The following is a 19,039-nucleotide window of genomic DNA, read 5'->3' as shown; positions in this document are numbered from 1 at the left end:
TTTCCCCCGAAATCATAATATAAAAATTTTGATATATCGATTGTGTTCATCATTGTTTAAATGCGCAAAAACGCTGGCTTTATCTCTCAACTCACGCCGTCGCACCACAGTCCGAGGGAAATGAGAGTTAATGGATAAAAATTGTCCCTTGTTTACGCATAGTGTTTTTTGTTAGGTAGCATGCATAGATTTAAGGGTTGGAAGACGAATTATCTGCTAGGTTTTTTTTAACGGGGTTAACTTCAGGGGGAGATAAGGGAATTTTACAGAACTCCTATAATTTTTTTTTTATATTTCTTGCTTTCTCTTTTCTGTCTCAATTTTGCGAATTGTTAAGGGTAGTTGCCCTTAACAGCTGTTAAGGGTAATTGCCCGAGTAAATTTTCCCCGGGATTGAATTGTCTAGATAATATATCCGTGAAGAGGGTGTTTTCCCGTGGAGTTTGTGCCAAATTTCATGGGACTATTTAAAAAATGATCAGAAATTAAATTTTAAAAACAAGTTTTTCCAATTGGAAGTAAGGAGCAACATTAAAACTTGAAACGAACAGAAATTATTTCGCATATGAAGGTGGTTCCCCCCTCCTCAACACTGCGATCTTTACGTTTAACTTTTAATTTTGTCCCAATTCTTTAAGAAGGGATTCTGAAACACTGTCCTCTTTTAATTGGAACAATAAGAAGTTTTTTTCCAAAGTACTAAAAACTTTAGCGCAAAGAGTGAGGTGTTGAAGAGGATACACTGTAAAAAATTGTTTGAGATTCAAAAAAAATTGTTTGTTACGTTTATCAACAAAAATCACACAAGGGTTCTCTTTTTTAATTAGAAAAAATTCAACTCAGAGGGTCACATATGTTGAGCATTGCTGTTATTTAGGATGGGGTAGCAGCTTCAGAAATTTTCTATCCAAGGAAAATCACAAAAGAAATGTATTGCTAAACAAAATTGTTTATTAAAAGGGGCCTGAAAGTTTCAAGTTAAAACCCTTAGCTGTTCCTAAATTATTGCGGATACACCTTTTTGTATAAACCATTTGTATATATTGTCCTTTGATTTAGTTAAAAGTACCCCTCGGCATTCACTAAAGTTTCACAATGACACCCTAGCTCTTTTGAAACAGAATTGGGTTGAAACATTCCTCCCTTTCTCAATGATAAATCCTGTGTGTAAACAATCAAAAATTGCATAATTTTTAAATCGCCCAATAATTTGCTTCAAAATAAGTGTATTTTTCATTGTTAATATTTTAAAAATTCCTTATTGTTTTCTCTAAATAAATATTTTTCAAATTTTACTCCTCCTCAGGGTGCATATAGATTTAGTTCGAAATACCCCTCAGTATTCATAGAAATTTCATATTTAGACCCTTACTCTTTTATGACACAACCAGGTCAGAACATTTTTCTCTTTCCCAATGACTAATCTTGTATCGCCTATTCTTTCTTGCCAGTGTCTTGTTTTGTAAGCGTATTCTTTCTTGTCAGTGTCCTATCAATTGCCCTCACGTTTTTTTTTTAATTGATTTATTTTCTTCATCAACGTGATCATAAAGGCTATTGCTGAGAGTAAAACAAAGTTCTTCTTATGTGTCTGCTTTATACCTTTTTTTTGTCTCCTAACTTGTTTTTAGTTAGGAGACTTTTTTTGTCTCCTAACTAAGCAATTAGGCCTCGCCGATAATGCACAAAAGCAGCAATTAGGCCTCACCGATAATGCACAAAATCAGCAAATAGGCCTCGCCGACAATTCACAAAAGCAGCAATTAGGCCTCGCCGATAATGCACAAAAGCAGCAATTAGGCCTCGTCGATAATGCACAAAAGCAGCAATTTGGCCTCGCCGATAATGCACAAAAGCAGCAATTAGGCCTCGCCGATAATGCACAAAAGCAGCAATTAGGCCTCGCCGATAATTCACAAAAGCAGCAATTAGGCCTCGCCGATAATGCACAAAAGCAGCAATTAGGCCTCGTCGATAATGCACAAAAGCAGCAATTAGGCCTCGCCGATAATGCCCAGGGATCAATAAACGATATTGGTCATTAGGGTTTCTGCAAACGCATGAGCGCTAAGACCAATTCTAAATTAATTTCAACTCTCCGATTTACTTTTAGCTGCAGGTTTTTCAAATAATCAATGAGTGCTCAAAAATTTTTGATTTCCTGTAAAACTCAGACACGCATATTAAATCAGCTTTAACAGAACATATATTATGCTTATAGAAATGATATCAATAATATATTAAAGATTCAAGTTTTTTTTTTTTTTTTGGACAGCTGAACTATTTTAATATAAATTTTTTCTTTTAAATCGATTAACAAAATTATTGTTGTTTTAATTTTATTTTTAATTTATAGTAAGATAGGCACCAGGTATCAATTTTCATATTTGCAGGCCTACGGCTGGATTTTTTGCGACAAATATTAACTTTATGAACTTTTGACCACAAAAATATGAACTTCATTAACTTTTGATTGTTCTTTTTATATGTGCACCTCAGAAACTTAAATCTCGCTAGGAAAAAAAACGATTTCACATCGTCTTGATAAAAAAAAGAACATATTCGAGAATATCAGATGAGTTTTGATAGCATCAGAAAATATGCTATTATGTTTTCGTTCGGTCACGTCCCCTACTGCTGCCATCCATTCATTTACAGTTACAGATGGCGATACGTTTTGACTATTCCACGTAATAGACTGCAGCATAACTGATTTTAAGATAGGTTACATTGGGTTAACTACTTTAAAGTTAGGGAAACTCCTCCTCAAGGTGCACATAGTGGTTTTCTATTTAGTTCGAAATACCCCTCAGTATTCACAGAAATTTCTTATTTAGACCCTTACTCTTTTATGACACAACCAGGTCAGAACATTTTTCTCTTTCCCAATGACTAATCCTGTGTCGCCAATCATAAATATTGTATAATCTATAAATTATCAAATAATTTACCCTAAATAAGCGTATTCTTTCTTGTCAGCGTTCTATCAATTGCCCTCACGTTTTTTTCTTTAATTGATTTTTTTTCTTCCTCAACGTGACTATAAAGACTATTGCTGAGAGTGAAACAAAATTCTTCTTATGTGTCTGCTTCTTACCTTTTTTTGTCATTTTGTCTTCTAAAATCAGGTGATAACTTGAAACCCTGCTATTGAAATTTTGCTTTCTCAAGTTAACGACCGCCTTCTAAACCTGTTTGCATTCGTCAAAAGATAACCGCCCTTTTTTATACAGTAAGATCTCTTCTTTATAGATAATTTTTGGTAACCATACAGTCCAGCCTTTAAAGGATTTATTCCTATCAATCAATCAGTCAAGTTTATTATTAAGCCAAAATATCCAAAAGAATAGCTCTGGCATGTCAGAAAAAAAGACGTTAAACACTGTGACATGTTATTATAATGTTTACAAAAACATGGCACAAGAGAACGATCATATCGCACACTACAATTAGCTGGAGGGAGCTTAAATTTTTCTTTTCTCCAGTTTTACCCCCGGTTGGGGCGTGGATTTTCAGGAGCTAGCTGAAAATGTGGCAGGATGCTAAGAAAAAAATCCGAGGAACTTTGATGTCTTTGTTGTCTGCGTATTTTTATGTTCAACGCTTTGCATCCTGTCGCTCATAAAACTGGCCATCCTTCTAACAAGAAATTGTCGTGCTTTAATTTCAGCTGTTCCACACACAACGATATAATAGTTTAAGAGGTCGAACGCCTTGACCATGTCCCCAGTAAGAACATCGACGTAAGAGCCAGGATTTTCAAGGTGGCTTAGGATTTCTTCCGTCATGATGACAAGGTAGTGTATAGTGCCGTGATTGGGGTGGAATCCAAATTGCCGTGAATCAAGTAATTTCTTTATGTCGTCATAGAGCCAGCTAAATAGAAAATCTTCAAAGATTTTTGTGAATTCGGAAGTCTTCGAGATAGGCCAAAGGTTGTTAACTTGTGAAGGGTTTGACATCTTTGGGATAGGGAGGATATACGCCACCTTTGATCGCTGGGTGAAGTTTCCCTCAACAAGGCACTGATTGAAAACTACAGCAAGTGGTAAAGACAGTTCCTTCGAACACTGGGCCATGATTTTGGGGCGGGGGACTTTGAAGGGACATGATTTCTTATTCTGGTCCATCTTGCAAATCTTTTTCTCGACTTCTAGGGGAGTGATTATCGGGATTTCCATTCAGTGTTCCGTTGAATTCGGATAGTTACTGACGAGGTCGATGTTTAGAGCAGATTTCGGTAAAGTAGAAGTTTTTTTCGTCCGCTGACAAGGATCTCCCCTCTTGATCAAGAACTTCGGGGTTCCGAGATTGAGGACCGAGTAGTTTCTTGACTGTAGTGTGGAATTTCTTGGGATCTGTCTTCGAAAGTTGTTCAACTACTTTGGCTCAGTACTGTCGGTAGGCGGCTCGACATTTGTTCACTACTGCATTCCGCAACTTCCTTGCCTCATTCTGGTACTCTTTGTCAAACAGTTGGTCACGTTTGTTTATTATTTGTCTGATCCCGTCCTTCATCTAGGGCTTGTCTAGGGCTTTAACCTTTTTCAGGAAAGCACTGTTGAAATCCTTCGAAAAGGTAGTCCAGAAGAAATTCAGTCATCTCGTTAGCTCCCTCGAGTCTCAGCAACTCAGTCCAGTTCGTCAAGGATAGGCATTATCTGTAATTCGTGACGCCCTCTTTGGTGATGGAACGGTATTTTCTAATCTAATATCCATTTTTCGGCTTGTAGCCATTTGGTACCAGGCGAATAATTAGATGGTCTCCTCTTCCAAGTGTGTGCTGAGTTTTGGGCTCACGAAAGTAATCGGCTCAGTTAGTGAAAAAACGGTCGAGTCTGCTCTTTTCTGGTGGTACAGTTGACTATCTGTTTCAGGGACAGCGTTTCATACACCCACGATGAGTTTATGTCATTAAAATCTTCGGCGATGATTATTGCAGCGCAGGGGTATTTGTAGCGAATTTAGTCCGTGCAGTTTTACAGGTAAGAGAGTAACTCTTTACGGAACGGTTCATTTGGGGTTTAATAAATGACTCCGTAGATAACACACCCAAAGACCTTAGGTAGCCATTGAGGCCTAGCCCCTAGCCACTAGACTTCTAAAAATATGTTTCTCTGAACTGATATTTGCAGAATCCGAGATTTAGTGGAAAGTTTGCACAGAAAAACGGACGCATCCTCCATGATGGACTGGATTCCACCAGCGACACACCGTGGTAGCAGATGGAAGTTGTACCCGTCGATTTCTACGAAATCTGCAGAGGGCACCCATGTTTTAGTAATCGCTTCGATGTCGATATTATCACGGCATACGAAGTGTTTGAGTTTCTGAGTCTTATTTCAGAGGAACCGCACGTTGATGAGCGCCATGTTAGGGAAAGAACTGAAAATATGTTTCTTTCTTCCAGGTTTGAGGGGTATCTTTGCATTTACCTCGCTCACGTGATTCTGCGTCTAAAAGGTTTTTTTTTGGTGGGCGCATTTATTTTATTTTTAAATTCAGTTTCTGGATTCCAGTTTTATAGACCTCCCTTTTATGAAATTACACAATCGTCTTGGGGATGGGGACCGTAGGCATAATAAGTTGGCCCTAGATCTTCCGGTAAGTGTTCTCATTGTATTGGGAGTCGGAGATCGTGGGTACTGGACGGAAGACGATTGAACAATGATGGTTCTTTTTTATGTTTATTGTGCAATAGCTGCGTTTTCCATTTGTTTTCTGTTTACTGCTGGTTGATTCTGCTTCAGTGCTCCATTGTTTATCTCTGTTTGTTGGTGGCGGTTTGGGCTTGTGGTATTCACGTTAGCTTTGGCTGTTTGTTTAACTGGTGACGGTAGGTGGTAGTAATTGCAACGATTTCCCCTGTTGCAGCGGCCTGTTGCAAACTTCTTGCATTTCGGGGATAAAGTTTTGCGCGTTTGTCTGATTTGGCACCTTCACAACCACCTAAGCTGGAGTGATGTTCACAGATCGACGGAACTGCTGCTGAATGAGAATTCCGGCACTCGTTGCCCCATCTACACTGTCCGTTTTTTAAAATAAAAGCAATTGTTTTCTGCCTTTTTCTGAGTCTCAGTTGGAGAGTTGAGTACAAGGACTGATTGATCCTTTTTCGGAAGCTCATCCCTGAGTTTTGCCGAAGGCTGGCAAGTCTCAGCTGTTCCTTTAGTCGGAGAGATTTGAGGATCAGTATTTTGTCTTGTTTTTGTACCTTCTTCACTTGTAATCACAAGGCGCAGTGCATTGCGTATGATAACTGTCTCATGGGGATCAGTCATACTACGTGTTCTCTTTTGTGTTGGTAGGATGACCGTGCGGCTCTTATGGTGCCATCAGTTATTCTTGAGAAACAGGGGTTTATTCGTTAGTCAGCATGGGTTTATTTGGCTATGTACTAGCGTCGATTTACGGATCCAAGAGGGGGGCCGTCTTGGTCTTTCAATGAGTCAGTACCAACTTTTAGTCCAGCCTACAAGCAAGAATATATACAATTAGTGTGAACCCCAAAATATGCCAATACTCGTATATTTTCTAAATATGTTTACTCAGCCAATATGTTTTCTAATTTAAAAATTCTTATTGCCTTTGAGGTAGACAGAATGTGGGAAGTGCAATACTCAAATCACCTATTCCCTGCAGTTTAAGGATTAAAACCCCGCTGGTACCAACTCGGCCTCTTGTTTCTTTGATATTGTTCCCTTCTGCACAAACTATCACCAAAAATACGCACAAACGGACGAGCCAACGTAATCGATGACGTTTTAATATTTAGTATTTGGCAACTATGTCTATTGATGGCTGCAGATGCGGAAGAAGAAGAAGGACATCAATTCAGCTTGGCTTTGTTTACAAACATCAGCTGTTTTCATTATTGAACTAGCAGACAAAGGATAAGTCCCTTGGAAATAGAAAATAAAAATTCTCAGATTTCGAGATGTAAGTAAGTAATGTGACCAACCAAGAGAAGCCACTTAAAATCACACTTAGGTACAAATATAAACAGAAAATGACAAATATGGGTAGAAATAAATGTTCTTTCTCACAAATTTGGCCAAAAATCCTTTATTCAATTTCACATCACCCAGTTGCTGTTGAGTTACCCATATTGCCCCTTGTTGACTTGCCCTTATTGCTATTGGAACTGGTATGTACAAGACCCATGGAAAACGTGACTTTCGTCATTTTTCTTATAATCCAAAGCTTTGCGGCTACCCCAAAAATTTACCTTCAACACATGATGTGTACTCTATTAGCTCTTCCTATTTTAGTTACATTAGTTTCCAATATGTTTTGTAATATTTCCTCTCCTTCCCTTATGGGTTGATTTAAACCACGGTATACCTTTTGATCGCTTAAGGTTTAATTTTCTCTCTTTCGTTGCATTAGAATAACTAAATTTAATTGCTCATATAAGCATTTGCTGTGATATAAGTATCACCACGAGGTAGAGAAGAGGAATCGAAAATAAAATTAGTTGTTAAGGCACATCGAAACAAATACCTTTCTTTTGTAGACTTTTAAAACATATTGAAAGATGTGTTTTTGTTTTTGGTTTTTTAAGTTTTGATTTTTTGTTTTATTATTTTTTTTTGCTTTATTTTAACTCTATAGACTTTTAAATTGTAGGTCACTTTTCTCAACACGTGTCTGGAATAAACTTACGGGGAAATACGTCTTTAGTTGTTCCAAAGAATCCATCAACGAGTGGTTTCTCAAATGCATGTGCATCGGAATCTGAAGGAAAAGGCTTCGGAAATCAGAAAACTGGTTTGAAAAGGTGCCTGCAAAGTAAGAAGTATAGAAAATTGAAAAGATATCAAAGAACTCATAAAAAGAAAAAAACATATAAATGTGAGAAATGTGACAAGATCTTTTCTCTAATGTGCAACTTGAACCAGCACCAAAGAGTGCATACGGGTGAGAAACCGTTTAAATGTGATGTTTGTGACCAAACTTTTGCTATTTCATCAAATTTGAACCGACACCAAAGAGTGCATACAGGGGAGAAACCGTTTAAATGCGATGTATGTGACAAGACCTTTTCACAACCTGCAACTTTGAACACGCATCAAAGAATGCATACGGGTGAGAAACTGTTTAAATGTGATGAATGTGACAAGACATTTTCTCAAGCTTCAAACTTGAAAACACATCAAAGAAGGCATACCGGTGAAAAACCGTTTAAATGTGATGTTTGTGACAAGACCTTTTCTCGTGCTTATACTTTGAACACCCATAAAAGAATGCATACAGGTGAAAAACCGTTTAAGTGTGATGTTTGTGACAAAACCTTTGCTAATTCTTCAAATTTGAACCGACACCAAAGAGTGCATACAGGTGAGAAGCCGTTTAAATGCTATGTATGTGACAAGACCTTTTCTCGTACTGATAGATTGAACACACATCAAAGAATTCATACGGGTGAGAAGCCGTTTAATTGCGATTTATGTAAAATTAGCTTTTCTCAACTGGGCAGTTTGAACAGGCACCAAAGAGTGCATACGGATGAGTAGCCAAATAAATGTTATGTATGTTAGAAGTTTTTTTCGCAAGCGTACAGTTTGAATGCACCTAAAATACGGCATACAGGTGTGAAACCTTTCATATGTGATGTGTGTAGACAATTTTTTGTGATTTTAGCAATTTGTACATGCATCAAAAAGTGCCTAGAGGAGTCTATGAAAATTGTTGTAACACTAGTTGTATCCTCATTGGTTTGTGGCTATTATTCTCACAACCACTTTGTAATAAATCGAATTAGTTTCTTAAATGTTTTTTAAGGTATTTTTTTTTGCAAATTCATGTCTTTTTTTTATGTCTTTCGTTTCTTTAGCAGTTTTTTTTTTAGTAGCTTAATCATCCTCCTGTGTATAGAAGCGATACATATTTGCTTGATTGAAAGAAATATTATGTATATAAGAAACGGCTGTCCGCATCCATATTTTTGAATTAGCTCCAAATAGTTTATACAGCGGAGAAACTCTTCAAAATGAAACTCAAAAAAATAAACATGAGTAGGGCTGAAAACCTCTTATGTCTTCTCAAGACCAGGACACAATTTGTACTTTACTGACAAAGAAAAAAACAGCAATAAAAAACAAATGACCTGAAATGAAATGCTCGTTTAATTGACATATACTGATATTTATTCCTTAAAGTTTTTATATTTTTATTTGTGAAAGTAAGAAAAATGAAAACATATCAAACGTATTTTTTTTTCAGTAAAGCGTAAATTCTGTTCTGGTCTTGAGAAGGCTCTGGGGTTACTAACCCTACTTATGTTAATTTTTTCTCGTTTTGAGTATGACTCGGAAATTTATCATTATTTCTATTCGTTTTGAGTTTCATTTATTAATTGATTGTGATTTGAGGTAGTCTTACACTTGGAAGATTTTACTTTGTTTTTGCTCATTTTTGGCTTAATGGAGCTCTAATTTTCTTTGCAAAACTTGTTTTGTGGAAAAAGTTTTTTAAAATAATTTCTCTTCGTTTTTATTGACCTAGTCTTTTTCATGGAAAAAATACTATTTTATGTATTTTCAGTTTTTTTTCCTATAAGAATCCATAGTATGGGTTGCTATTTGTATGTTGGAGAAACTTTTTCAACATTTTTTAATCCTGACACAAACAGTATTTTTAAATTTAATTTTATAGCTTCTGAAGTTGGCCTGAAAAATAAAACTTAGTATCATTCCCAAAAGATTCTATCTACACCCTTTGTAAATAAATATTAGTACATATTTTATATATAAATAGTGTACACCCTTTTTAAATAAATATTACACTCTTTATTTATTTAAATTGTAAGAACAGAAATAGTAATAGTAGTATCCCCAAAAGTTTCAACCTAATCTCGATATATTGCTGAGTCTTTTTCGGTATATTTCTGAGGTGTCTTATTGGCAACCATAAACACAATGCCTTTTGATTTAATTTAAATCAATTTTTACTCTTAAATCATAATGGGCTAATTGCATAATTGTGGAGAATTAACATGCCTAATATACCTAAAGATATGGTTGCTGGGCCTTTCTACTGTGCTGAACAAAATGGCTTTCTCATAATTTTGGCTGGATGTGTTTTGAAAATGAATGGGCTTGGGAGAAGTGCTGCTTGCCCTCCGGTCTCTTGTTACTCTTAAAAAGGGCACCAAACCTTTTAATTTTGATTTGAATTTGCCCCTTTAAAAGTTTCAATGATATTTCGAGCTATAATAGAGTGGTGCTGCCTATGATATTGCGAAATCCCCCATAAGTTACCCTTAAAGGTCTTAATAAATAATATAAGTTGTTCGTCAGATATTGCTTTGTCAACTTTTTGAAAGTCCACATGCTCATAGTTTTTTCTTTTTATTTGGTTCAACATCCGCCTAATTATCCTTAAAATCTTCAACTTAATACCCTTAGCTTGCGCAGTTGCAATAGTTGTAGCATCATTAATAGCAGTATGCGCATGGCACCTTTGGTTTTTTCAATACAAGCTGAAAGTTTCAGTTTAATACCTACCATCAACCAGTCCTGAAGCTTTTCTGATGTGTCTGCTTGACAACCTGTGTGGGCATAGTTTGTTACGATTTAGTTCCATACAGGTTCTGTATATCCCAAAATTTTTGCATTAATATCCTTAGTTTTAACAGCAGTAGTAGTAGTAGTGGCTGTAGAATTATTTGTAGTTCTACGCTTTAGTGGCAGTAGTACTAATAGATGTAGTAATAATAGTAAGAGTAGCAGTATTATGAGTAGAAGCTGTAGTATTAGGAAGGAAATATTTTTTTCTCGTTAGTTCAACATCCCCCACAACCAGCCCTGTTAGTTCCAACTTTACACACCTAACTCTTCCTTAGATAATTCTGCTACGCCCTTTGGACATCCTGCACATAAAGAGCGTGTTCTGATTCAGTTCGTCTCCCCCCTCAAAATTTCACCTTCATGCCCTTAGGCATAGTTGTAATAGTCACAGTAGTAATATTGATATTACTAGTAATAGTATTGAATAGCGGTAGCACTACTAGCAGGAGTAGTATTAACTTATTACCTCTTGGTGAGTTGAACATCATTCTCATGAATCCTTTGTAGTTTCATTCTAATACAGTTAGCCATTGCTATTACATTACTGATCTGCCCCTTTGATAACCTGTAAGTTCATATACTTCTTGAAATTTTCATCTCAATGCATTCTTGAGATACACTATTTTGACAATGTGCATGCACATAGCGTCTTTTGATTTAGTTCAAATTTCTCCTTAATACTGTAAATAGAGTAGTGTGGTAGTACTAGTGGTGATAGTTTTAGTAGTATTGACAGCATGCAAGTATTGTCTTTTTGATCATCTACTTTATCATTTCGTCAATTTTCCAAATTAATATACTCAGTTATTCCTGCGTTGTACCCTTTTGACAATCTGTATATACATAACGTGTTTTGATTTAGTTCAACACTCCCCCATGCATACCTTTCTCTATAATATATACTATGTGTAAACAATGAACGAATTGCCTAACATACAGCCCTTGTCCTGAGGACTCGTGGGAGGTTGAAATCCCCAATACTGGACCTTTCAACAATGTTGTACAAAATTGTTCTCTTAAACTTTCGATCGGATATGTTTTGGGGGCTCATGTCCCTCCATTTACTTTTGACTCTTGTAAAGGGCACTAAATCTTCCGACTTCCAATCAAAAAAGCTCCATCCGATCCAAAGTTTATACAACTAGTCGTTCAATAAAATAAAAACTTACTTTGCCCTGAGCATAATTTAAAACCCTATGCCATGGAGTCTGGAGGATTGTTTTCACTCTAAAGACATTTTTATGTGATTGTTGGACTGTTGATAACAAAATGGCTATCTCACAATTTCAATTGAATGTGTTTTGGGAAATGAGGATGTCAGGGAGGAGGACTAGTTGCTCTATAATTTTTTACTTTGTAAAGGGAACTAAAACTATACATTTCAAATCAAATGAGCCTCTTCTAAAGTTCAAACGACCACCCCTTCCGTAAAACCTTATATGTCCCTGGGGCATAACGTACAACCCTTATCCCCAGACTCTAGGGGATTCTGTTCACTCCCAAGGCCTTATTATTTGATCTTTGGACTATTTTTGAACAAATGTCAATCTCAAAATTTTTATCAGATGCAGTTGCAGGAAATAAAAACGTAGGGGGGGGAGGGTGGCTGTCCCTGATCACTTAGGTTCTTAAAAGGGAACTAGAACATCTTATTTCCAGTCAAATGAGCCTCCTACTGAGTTTATACGAGCACCTTTTCTATAAAAACCTCATATGCCCCGGGCATAATTTACAACCCTTGCGCTGTGGGCTGTGCGGAGGGAGGGGGTCATCCTCAAAGACATAATTTCCAGACCTTTAAACTGCGCTGAACGAACTGGCTATCTCTAAACTTTGAATATATAGGTTTTGGAGATTGATAGGTGTGGGGAAGGGCATTTTACCCTCCAATCACTTTTAAATATTAAAAATACTCTTTCAATTTACAATCAAATGAGACGTTTTTGAAGTTTCTGCGACAAAAAATGGCCATCTCAAAATTTATATCATATGCATCTTGGGAAAATACGTGGTGCGGAGGGATATCCACCCTCCGATCACTTCGAATCTTAAAAAGGGCACTAGAACTTCTTATTACCAATCCAATGAGCCTGTCCGAAGTATATACGACCACCTTTTCTTATAAAGAAAAACCTTCTATGCCCCCCGGGTATAACCTGCAACCCTCGCCCCAAGGGTGGCGATGGGGGGTTGTCTATCCTCAAAGACATAATTTCTGGACCTCTTAAATACGCTGAACAAAATGGCTATCTGAAAATTTGGATTAGATGTGTTTGGGGAAATGGTGGGCGTGTGAGGGGGATTAGTTCCCCTCCAATCACATTTGACTATTAATAGGTGTGCTAGTCCCTTCAATTTCTAATCGAATGAGCCTTTTTCGAAGTTTTTCTGACAACAAAAGGCCATCTCAAAATTTCTATAAGTTGCATTTCGGGAAAATACGAGGTGCGGATGGTAGGGTATCCACCCTTCGATCATTCTGAATCTATAAAAGGGCACTAGCCCTTTCAATTTCCAATCGAATGAGCGCTTTTCGAAGTTTCTACGACAACTCCTTCGATACGAAGTGCCCTGGTCTAAAACCATAAATAAATAATATATTGTGCCCATATTGTTTTTTACGTAGGCAGGGCTAATGCACTGCCTATGATTCCAAATACATAAAATTCATCAAGTTCAATTTTACCCGTCAAAACTACAGTCCTGAAAAAATTGCCTGATTTTAGAAAAAGACAGAGACAACCCCAAAGAGGCAGTTGGTCTTAATGAAAATCACGTCACTAGATTCAGCATAATTAAGAACCCTACTATAGAGGTTTTAAGCTCATATACAAAGAGTATGGGAAACTATAACTATACATTCCATACTCTTTGCTCCTATAACCAAAAATGTAGAATTAGACAGTTTTTTCAACTGAGAGGCCACAGATGCATGTTCATTTTTATTTAGTTTTTTCCGCAAAGGTGATCCTATGAAGCCATTGGCCCAAGAGGATCAGGGGGGACTCATTTGAACATAAATTGTAAGTTCTATTGCCCTTTACATGTTGTAAAAACTATGCAACGGGAAGGTGGTTTCTTCTGCCATTTTGTGGCATCAAACTACGATTTTGCTCCGAAGATGACCAATTGCCCCGCAGTTATTATTGATTGAGGCTTCAGATTAAGTAACGCTGTACGTAATGTATTCTCTTTTGAAAATTTGTGTACTCGGTAGTAGGGCCACTTATCTTGACCCTTTATTGAACTAAGTTGAGTAGCTTGATTTATTGTAAAAGTTTGTTTAGTGATGAATGATTTGGCTTCATTTACCTTTTGTGAATTAAGTGCGGTGGGTCGTAATGCACATGGGGGGGGGCAGATGCCGAAAGGAGTCTTTTTTAATATCCAAATTGTCAAAATCTCAATTAGCCTTCAGATCAATATAGAAAGGGGGAAATTAACCTCTGAACTAATGCCTTCAGTTAAACCAAGGCCTAAGTAAGGAATTTCTGGGGGATGAGTCAATACAACAAGAAATGCATCCCTTAGCCAAACCTTAGAGATTGCAAACACAGCCTTTAGACATTCGGGATGTACATAGTGTTCTTTAGCCTAATTTATCTTTAACTTCAACTTTGATTACCCAATATTTCCAGGAAGCTTAAACTCAATACCCTTAGTCGATCCTAAAATATCGTATATTTAACTTTAAAGCAACATGGAAGGACATAGTATCTTTCAATTTAGTTAAAGACAACCCTCAACCCTCCGCGGTAGTTTCAATTTGATATCTTTAGCCATTATTGAGATTTTACAAACGTGTTCTTTTAGCAACCTAGAAACATACATTGTCTTTTAATCTGGTACAATATCCCCCGCAGCTCTTCCTGAAAGTTTCAACTTCATACTTTTAGCCGTTTTTAAGATATTGTTGGTACGTACTTTTGACAACCTGGATGCACATCATGCCTTTTCATTTTATTAAAAATCACCCTCAACATTCCTTGAACTCTTTAACTAATGCCATTAGCCGTTCCCCAAAACTTCGATTTATGACGCTTAGCTGTTTCTAGGAATTTGTAGATATACCCTTTCAAAACCTGAATACCCACCATGCCTTTTGGTCCAAGTCACTATTCCCTAAAAATTTCAACCAAATACCATTAGCTGTTCCTGAGATATTGCAGATATGCCTTTTCACAACCTGGATTCACTAAGTTTCTTTTGATTTAGTTTAACATTTACCTTAGCTTTCCCTGTAATATTCAGTTCAATGCCCTAAGCCATTCCTGAGATAACCTAGATACATTTAGAGTCTTTTAATTTAGTTCAATATCCCACTTAACATTCTGTGAAAATTTTGGACTTATTGCCATTAGCCATTTTTGAGTATTTGCAGATTCACCCTTTGCACTTAGTATCTTGTGATTTAATTTAACAACCTGCCCCCTAATATTCTCTGAAAGATTCTACTTAATTTACGCAGTAAGCTAAGTACTTATGTAATTGATACATGCTTTTCGCGACCAGGATCCATGCAGTGCCTTTTGAGTTACATGAACATCCTTCGTAGCATTTCCTTAAACCTTCAACTTTATACTCTACTGCTCCTGAGTTATTGAAAATATTCCCATTCAACAACCTGGATGCAGATTTTTCATTGAATTTATTTCATCATGCTTTTCAACACTCCATGAAATTTTTGGTATGGTAACCTTGGCCGTTTTACAGTACTGAAAGTACCTTTTGACAATTTGTTTGAACATGGTGTCTTTTTAATTACTTTCCTACCCTCCTGAACGTGCCCTGGAAGTTTCAACTCTATACCGTCATCCGTTCGTGAGATATGGCGGATACGCCCTTCTGACAACCAGGATACACATAAAAGCTCTTGGTTTAGTTATCTACTCCTAGATAAAATTACAGCAATTTTTTAGAAATAAAGTCTTAATTTATCTCTTATATTGCAGGTAAATCCTGTGCATTCACATAGATTTTCTTAGTTTAAGACCAAGGAATGTTATCCCCCTAAATATTCCCCGAGGGCTTTTCCTTATTACCATTGCAATATATATTTATATACGCAATATAAAAACAATAGAGAATCTGCATAGTCTACAGCTCTTGTCCCTGAGGCTTTAAAGGGTATGGCTGATCCTAGAGGTATAGCTGCTGTATATTTCGTTTATTTTGAACAAAATGGTAATTTAAAATTTTTATTTCAATATTTTTAATAGTTGTGGGAGGGCATTTGTGAAAGTTGGGTTGGGGCTGGTTCTTCTCTAGTTATTTCCACTTTTAAGAAGGGTCGTACAACTGTCCATTTTCGACCAAGTGAGTCCCTTCTAAGATCTTGAACAAACACCTCCGTGGAAAGTGGCCTGAGGGAAAATTGAACCAACACATTAAAGTCATACCACCCTTTACCTAGGCAGTGCTACTGTAGTTTCTATTATAGTCTTACTTGTGGTAGCTTTCTCTGCATTCTTATGGATTTGTTTTTCTGTCAAATCCCTTGCTTCTATAAGGTGTTTTCTGGCGACATTGTTGATCAACAAGCCGTTCTGGCGAGACTGTTGATCAACAGTCGTGTTCTAGCGACCAACGTGTTCTAGCGACCAAAAGGTATTTTTTATCAACATTTTTGATAAAAACGACCCACAATTGGAATCTTTAGGGGTGTTTTTTCACTCATCAATGTGCTAAGATCTTACATCTTTTGTCAGAAAACGCTTAACAAAAGGGAAATCTTTGAACGAAGATCTTACATCTTTGGTCGTTTTTGTGCAAACGTCTCTTATCATTCAGCTCTGATCAGCGGTCTGAGAACAATAGGGCCGTTTTTTCACACATCACTGTGCTAAGATCTTACATCTTTGGTCGTTTTTGTGCAAACGTCTTTCATCATTATGCTCTGATCAGCGGTCTGAGAAAAATGATGAGTAGATCATCAAAGTTCTCTCATCATTGTTCTATATGGTAGAACAGTGGCGGTCTTCACACTTTTGCTAACTTCAGTGAGCTGTAACAAAAACATTATTCATTAAAAACTGGTTTCATACAGATAGAACAAAGATGGCTTACCACTGCGGTTCGACTTCTACTTGTTTTGGTAGTAGAATACTTGTTTTTGGACTATTCTACTTCCAAATATTAAATCTAATTATCCACTTACTTTCTACTTATTTTTGGAGGCATCTACTTAGTTTTACTTATTAATTCTACTTCTAAATGTACATTATTTTTTCCACTTCTTATTTAGATTTACATCTAAATGTAAATAGATACTTCCATTTATGCTGGCACTCTTTGGATCTGGCCACAGAGATGAACACTACACCACTGTTAATCCTATAAATGAAGCCTTTGATCACCCAAATTGCTGCAGATTTTCAAGTCAGGGACAAGAGTTTACCCAACATTTGCAAACTGGTGATAAATTGTTTCCTCATAAGCATAAGCTTCTGTTGACTGTAATCACAAGCATCCTCTGAGGAACTTTTTACCGCTGTAGTAAATTACTTCTCTGATCCATTGCCAGATTATCACCTCCATGTGTTTATAGAGACAAAATGACAGCAAAAATGAGGCATTAATTGTATTCTAATACAGGGGAGCTAGCTGGAGTTCATATGCAGTTCTCAGAAAGTTTTTGTAGAACCATCAATCGAGAAACCGTTTCAGTTCACCTAGACAAAATAATGTTTTCATGCCAAACTGATTCTAGGAGTTTCACTGAAGAGGTTCACTCTGATGAACATTGACGTTTGCAAATACTTCAGTCCTGTCATATAGGAAGGGGACTATTACCATGGGTGCCGAGTTACACAGGACTGGCCTTGAATGTCCCAGATATTTGATCAAAAAGGCTAAAAAAAACAGGCTGTTATACATGCTTTTGTTTTATTTTTGCTAATAAGATTGATTGGTAAGACATCTTTGTGTAGGAGAAAAATCAAGAAAAAGGTTTGGCAGACAACAGAACATGTTGCCACTGGTTTGGCCCAGGCAGAGCGCCAGAACAAAACTGACCACAACAACTTTAAACATTTGTCAGCTATTGACCAGAAACTAAGCATTCATTGTAACTGGTTCACAATGTTAATTTATTTACACCCCAAATTTTTCTTTAAATAAAGTAGTCATTTTAGTTTTACTGATTTTCACTGTATGGACTCTGGGGGATCTTTTGGGACCTTTTTTTAGTCATTGCTTTCTGTTTCTTGACAACAATATTAATTTTCATATCCTCAGAACATTAAAGAGATAAAAAAAAAGTCCCGGTAACAGTCCTCTTCCTGTATACGCATACACCCACCAGTTTGGACTGCCAGCAAACCAGTCTTGTACCTTCCGCCGAAAAAGTCGTTCTAAGGGAATTTTTGTGTACTGCCTCCTTCCTTTCTGACAATTCAGGAAATACCAGGATGCCAAAATAGACAGGTGTAGTCAAGGATTGGACGTAAAAATGAAAGGTAAACTCTCAACTAACGCGATTTAGGACATTTTCAATTGTTTAAGGAGGGAAAATATGATATGTACGCGCTTTAAAAGATGGTTAATATGATAATCCCATTTTAAGTAAATTGAGATGGTAACCCCAAGTAATTTCATAGTAGGAACTGACAATTCGGGGGGAGGGGAGGGGGGGAGGGCGGGTATAGAAGAGGTAATAGAAGGAAAAGTCTTAAGGATATTAATTGTCAAAATAATTGGCTATATTTCAGGAACGGCTAAGTTTATTGAGTTAGAACTTGCAAGCCATGCTTAGGACCTAAAACTAAATCAAAGGACACGACGTTCAAACGGGTTGCCAAAAAGGCATATCTGCAATATCTTGGGAACGGCTTAGGGTATTAAGTTGAAATCTAGAACAAGTTGAAGAGGATATTGAACTAGACCAAGAGATTCTATGTGTATCCTGGTTGCCAGAAGGGTGTATCTGCAATATCTCATGACAGTTGAAACTTCCAGGGCACGTTTAGGAGGATAGAAAAGTAATTCAAAAGACACCATTTTCTAACAAATTGTCAAAAGGACGTTCTTTCAGTGCTGAAGAACGGCCAAGGTTACCATTTTAAAAATTTCATGGAGTGTTGAGAAGGATGCTGAAATAAATTCAATGAAAAACGTGCATCCAGGCTGTTAAATGGGCGTATTTTCAATATCTCAAGAGTGATAGGGTATTAAGTTGATGGTTTCACGAAATGCTAAGAGGGATGTTCATGTAGCTCAAGACGCTACATACATCCTGTTCGCCAAAAACAACTGTTTACTATATATTGAGAACGAATAGGAATATTATGTGGAAACTTAAAACCCATGCTGAGGGGGGGGGGTTGAACTAAACCAGACGAGACTATGTACTTTGATGTTGTCAAAACGGCATTTCTGCAGTATCCAAGAAGAGTTAGGGGTATGAAGTTGAAACTTTCATGGCATGTATAATAAAATCATAATGTGCATCGAGGTTGTCAAAAGAGACG

The 19,039-nt window shown here is 36.9% G+C and overlaps 2 protein-coding genes across 2 annotated transcripts in view; both read left to right on the top strand.

Annotated features, from left to right (window-relative positions):
* Positions 1-8,626, top strand: part of LOC148948078 (uncharacterized) — a 47,448-nt gene extending 38,822 nt beyond the window's left edge. Inside the window, exon 3 of the mRNA XM_089095691.1 lies at positions 7,630-8,626. Within this exon, the coding sequence (XP_088951817.1) occupies positions 7,630-8,516 (887 nt within the window). The 3' untranslated portion in view covers positions 8,517-8,626. The remainder of the gene's footprint in view (positions 1-7,629) is intronic.
* Positions 1-19,039, top strand: part of LOC148948074 (uncharacterized) — a 407,093-nt gene that overhangs the window by 40,026 nt on the left and 348,028 nt on the right. The window lies entirely within an intron of this gene.

The sequence above is a fragment of the Artemia sp. Qi Xiang Cuo genome, chromosome 10 (assembly GCF_049724085.1).
Source record: "Artemia sp. Qi Xiang Cuo chromosome 10, ASM4972408v1, whole genome shotgun sequence".
NCBI classification, from domain to species: domain Eukaryota; kingdom Metazoa; phylum Arthropoda; class Branchiopoda; order Anostraca; family Artemiidae; genus Artemia; species Artemia sp. Qi Xiang Cuo.
The sequence above is the reverse complement of the archived record's forward strand: the minus strand, read 5'-3'. Positions and strand labels throughout refer to the sequence as shown.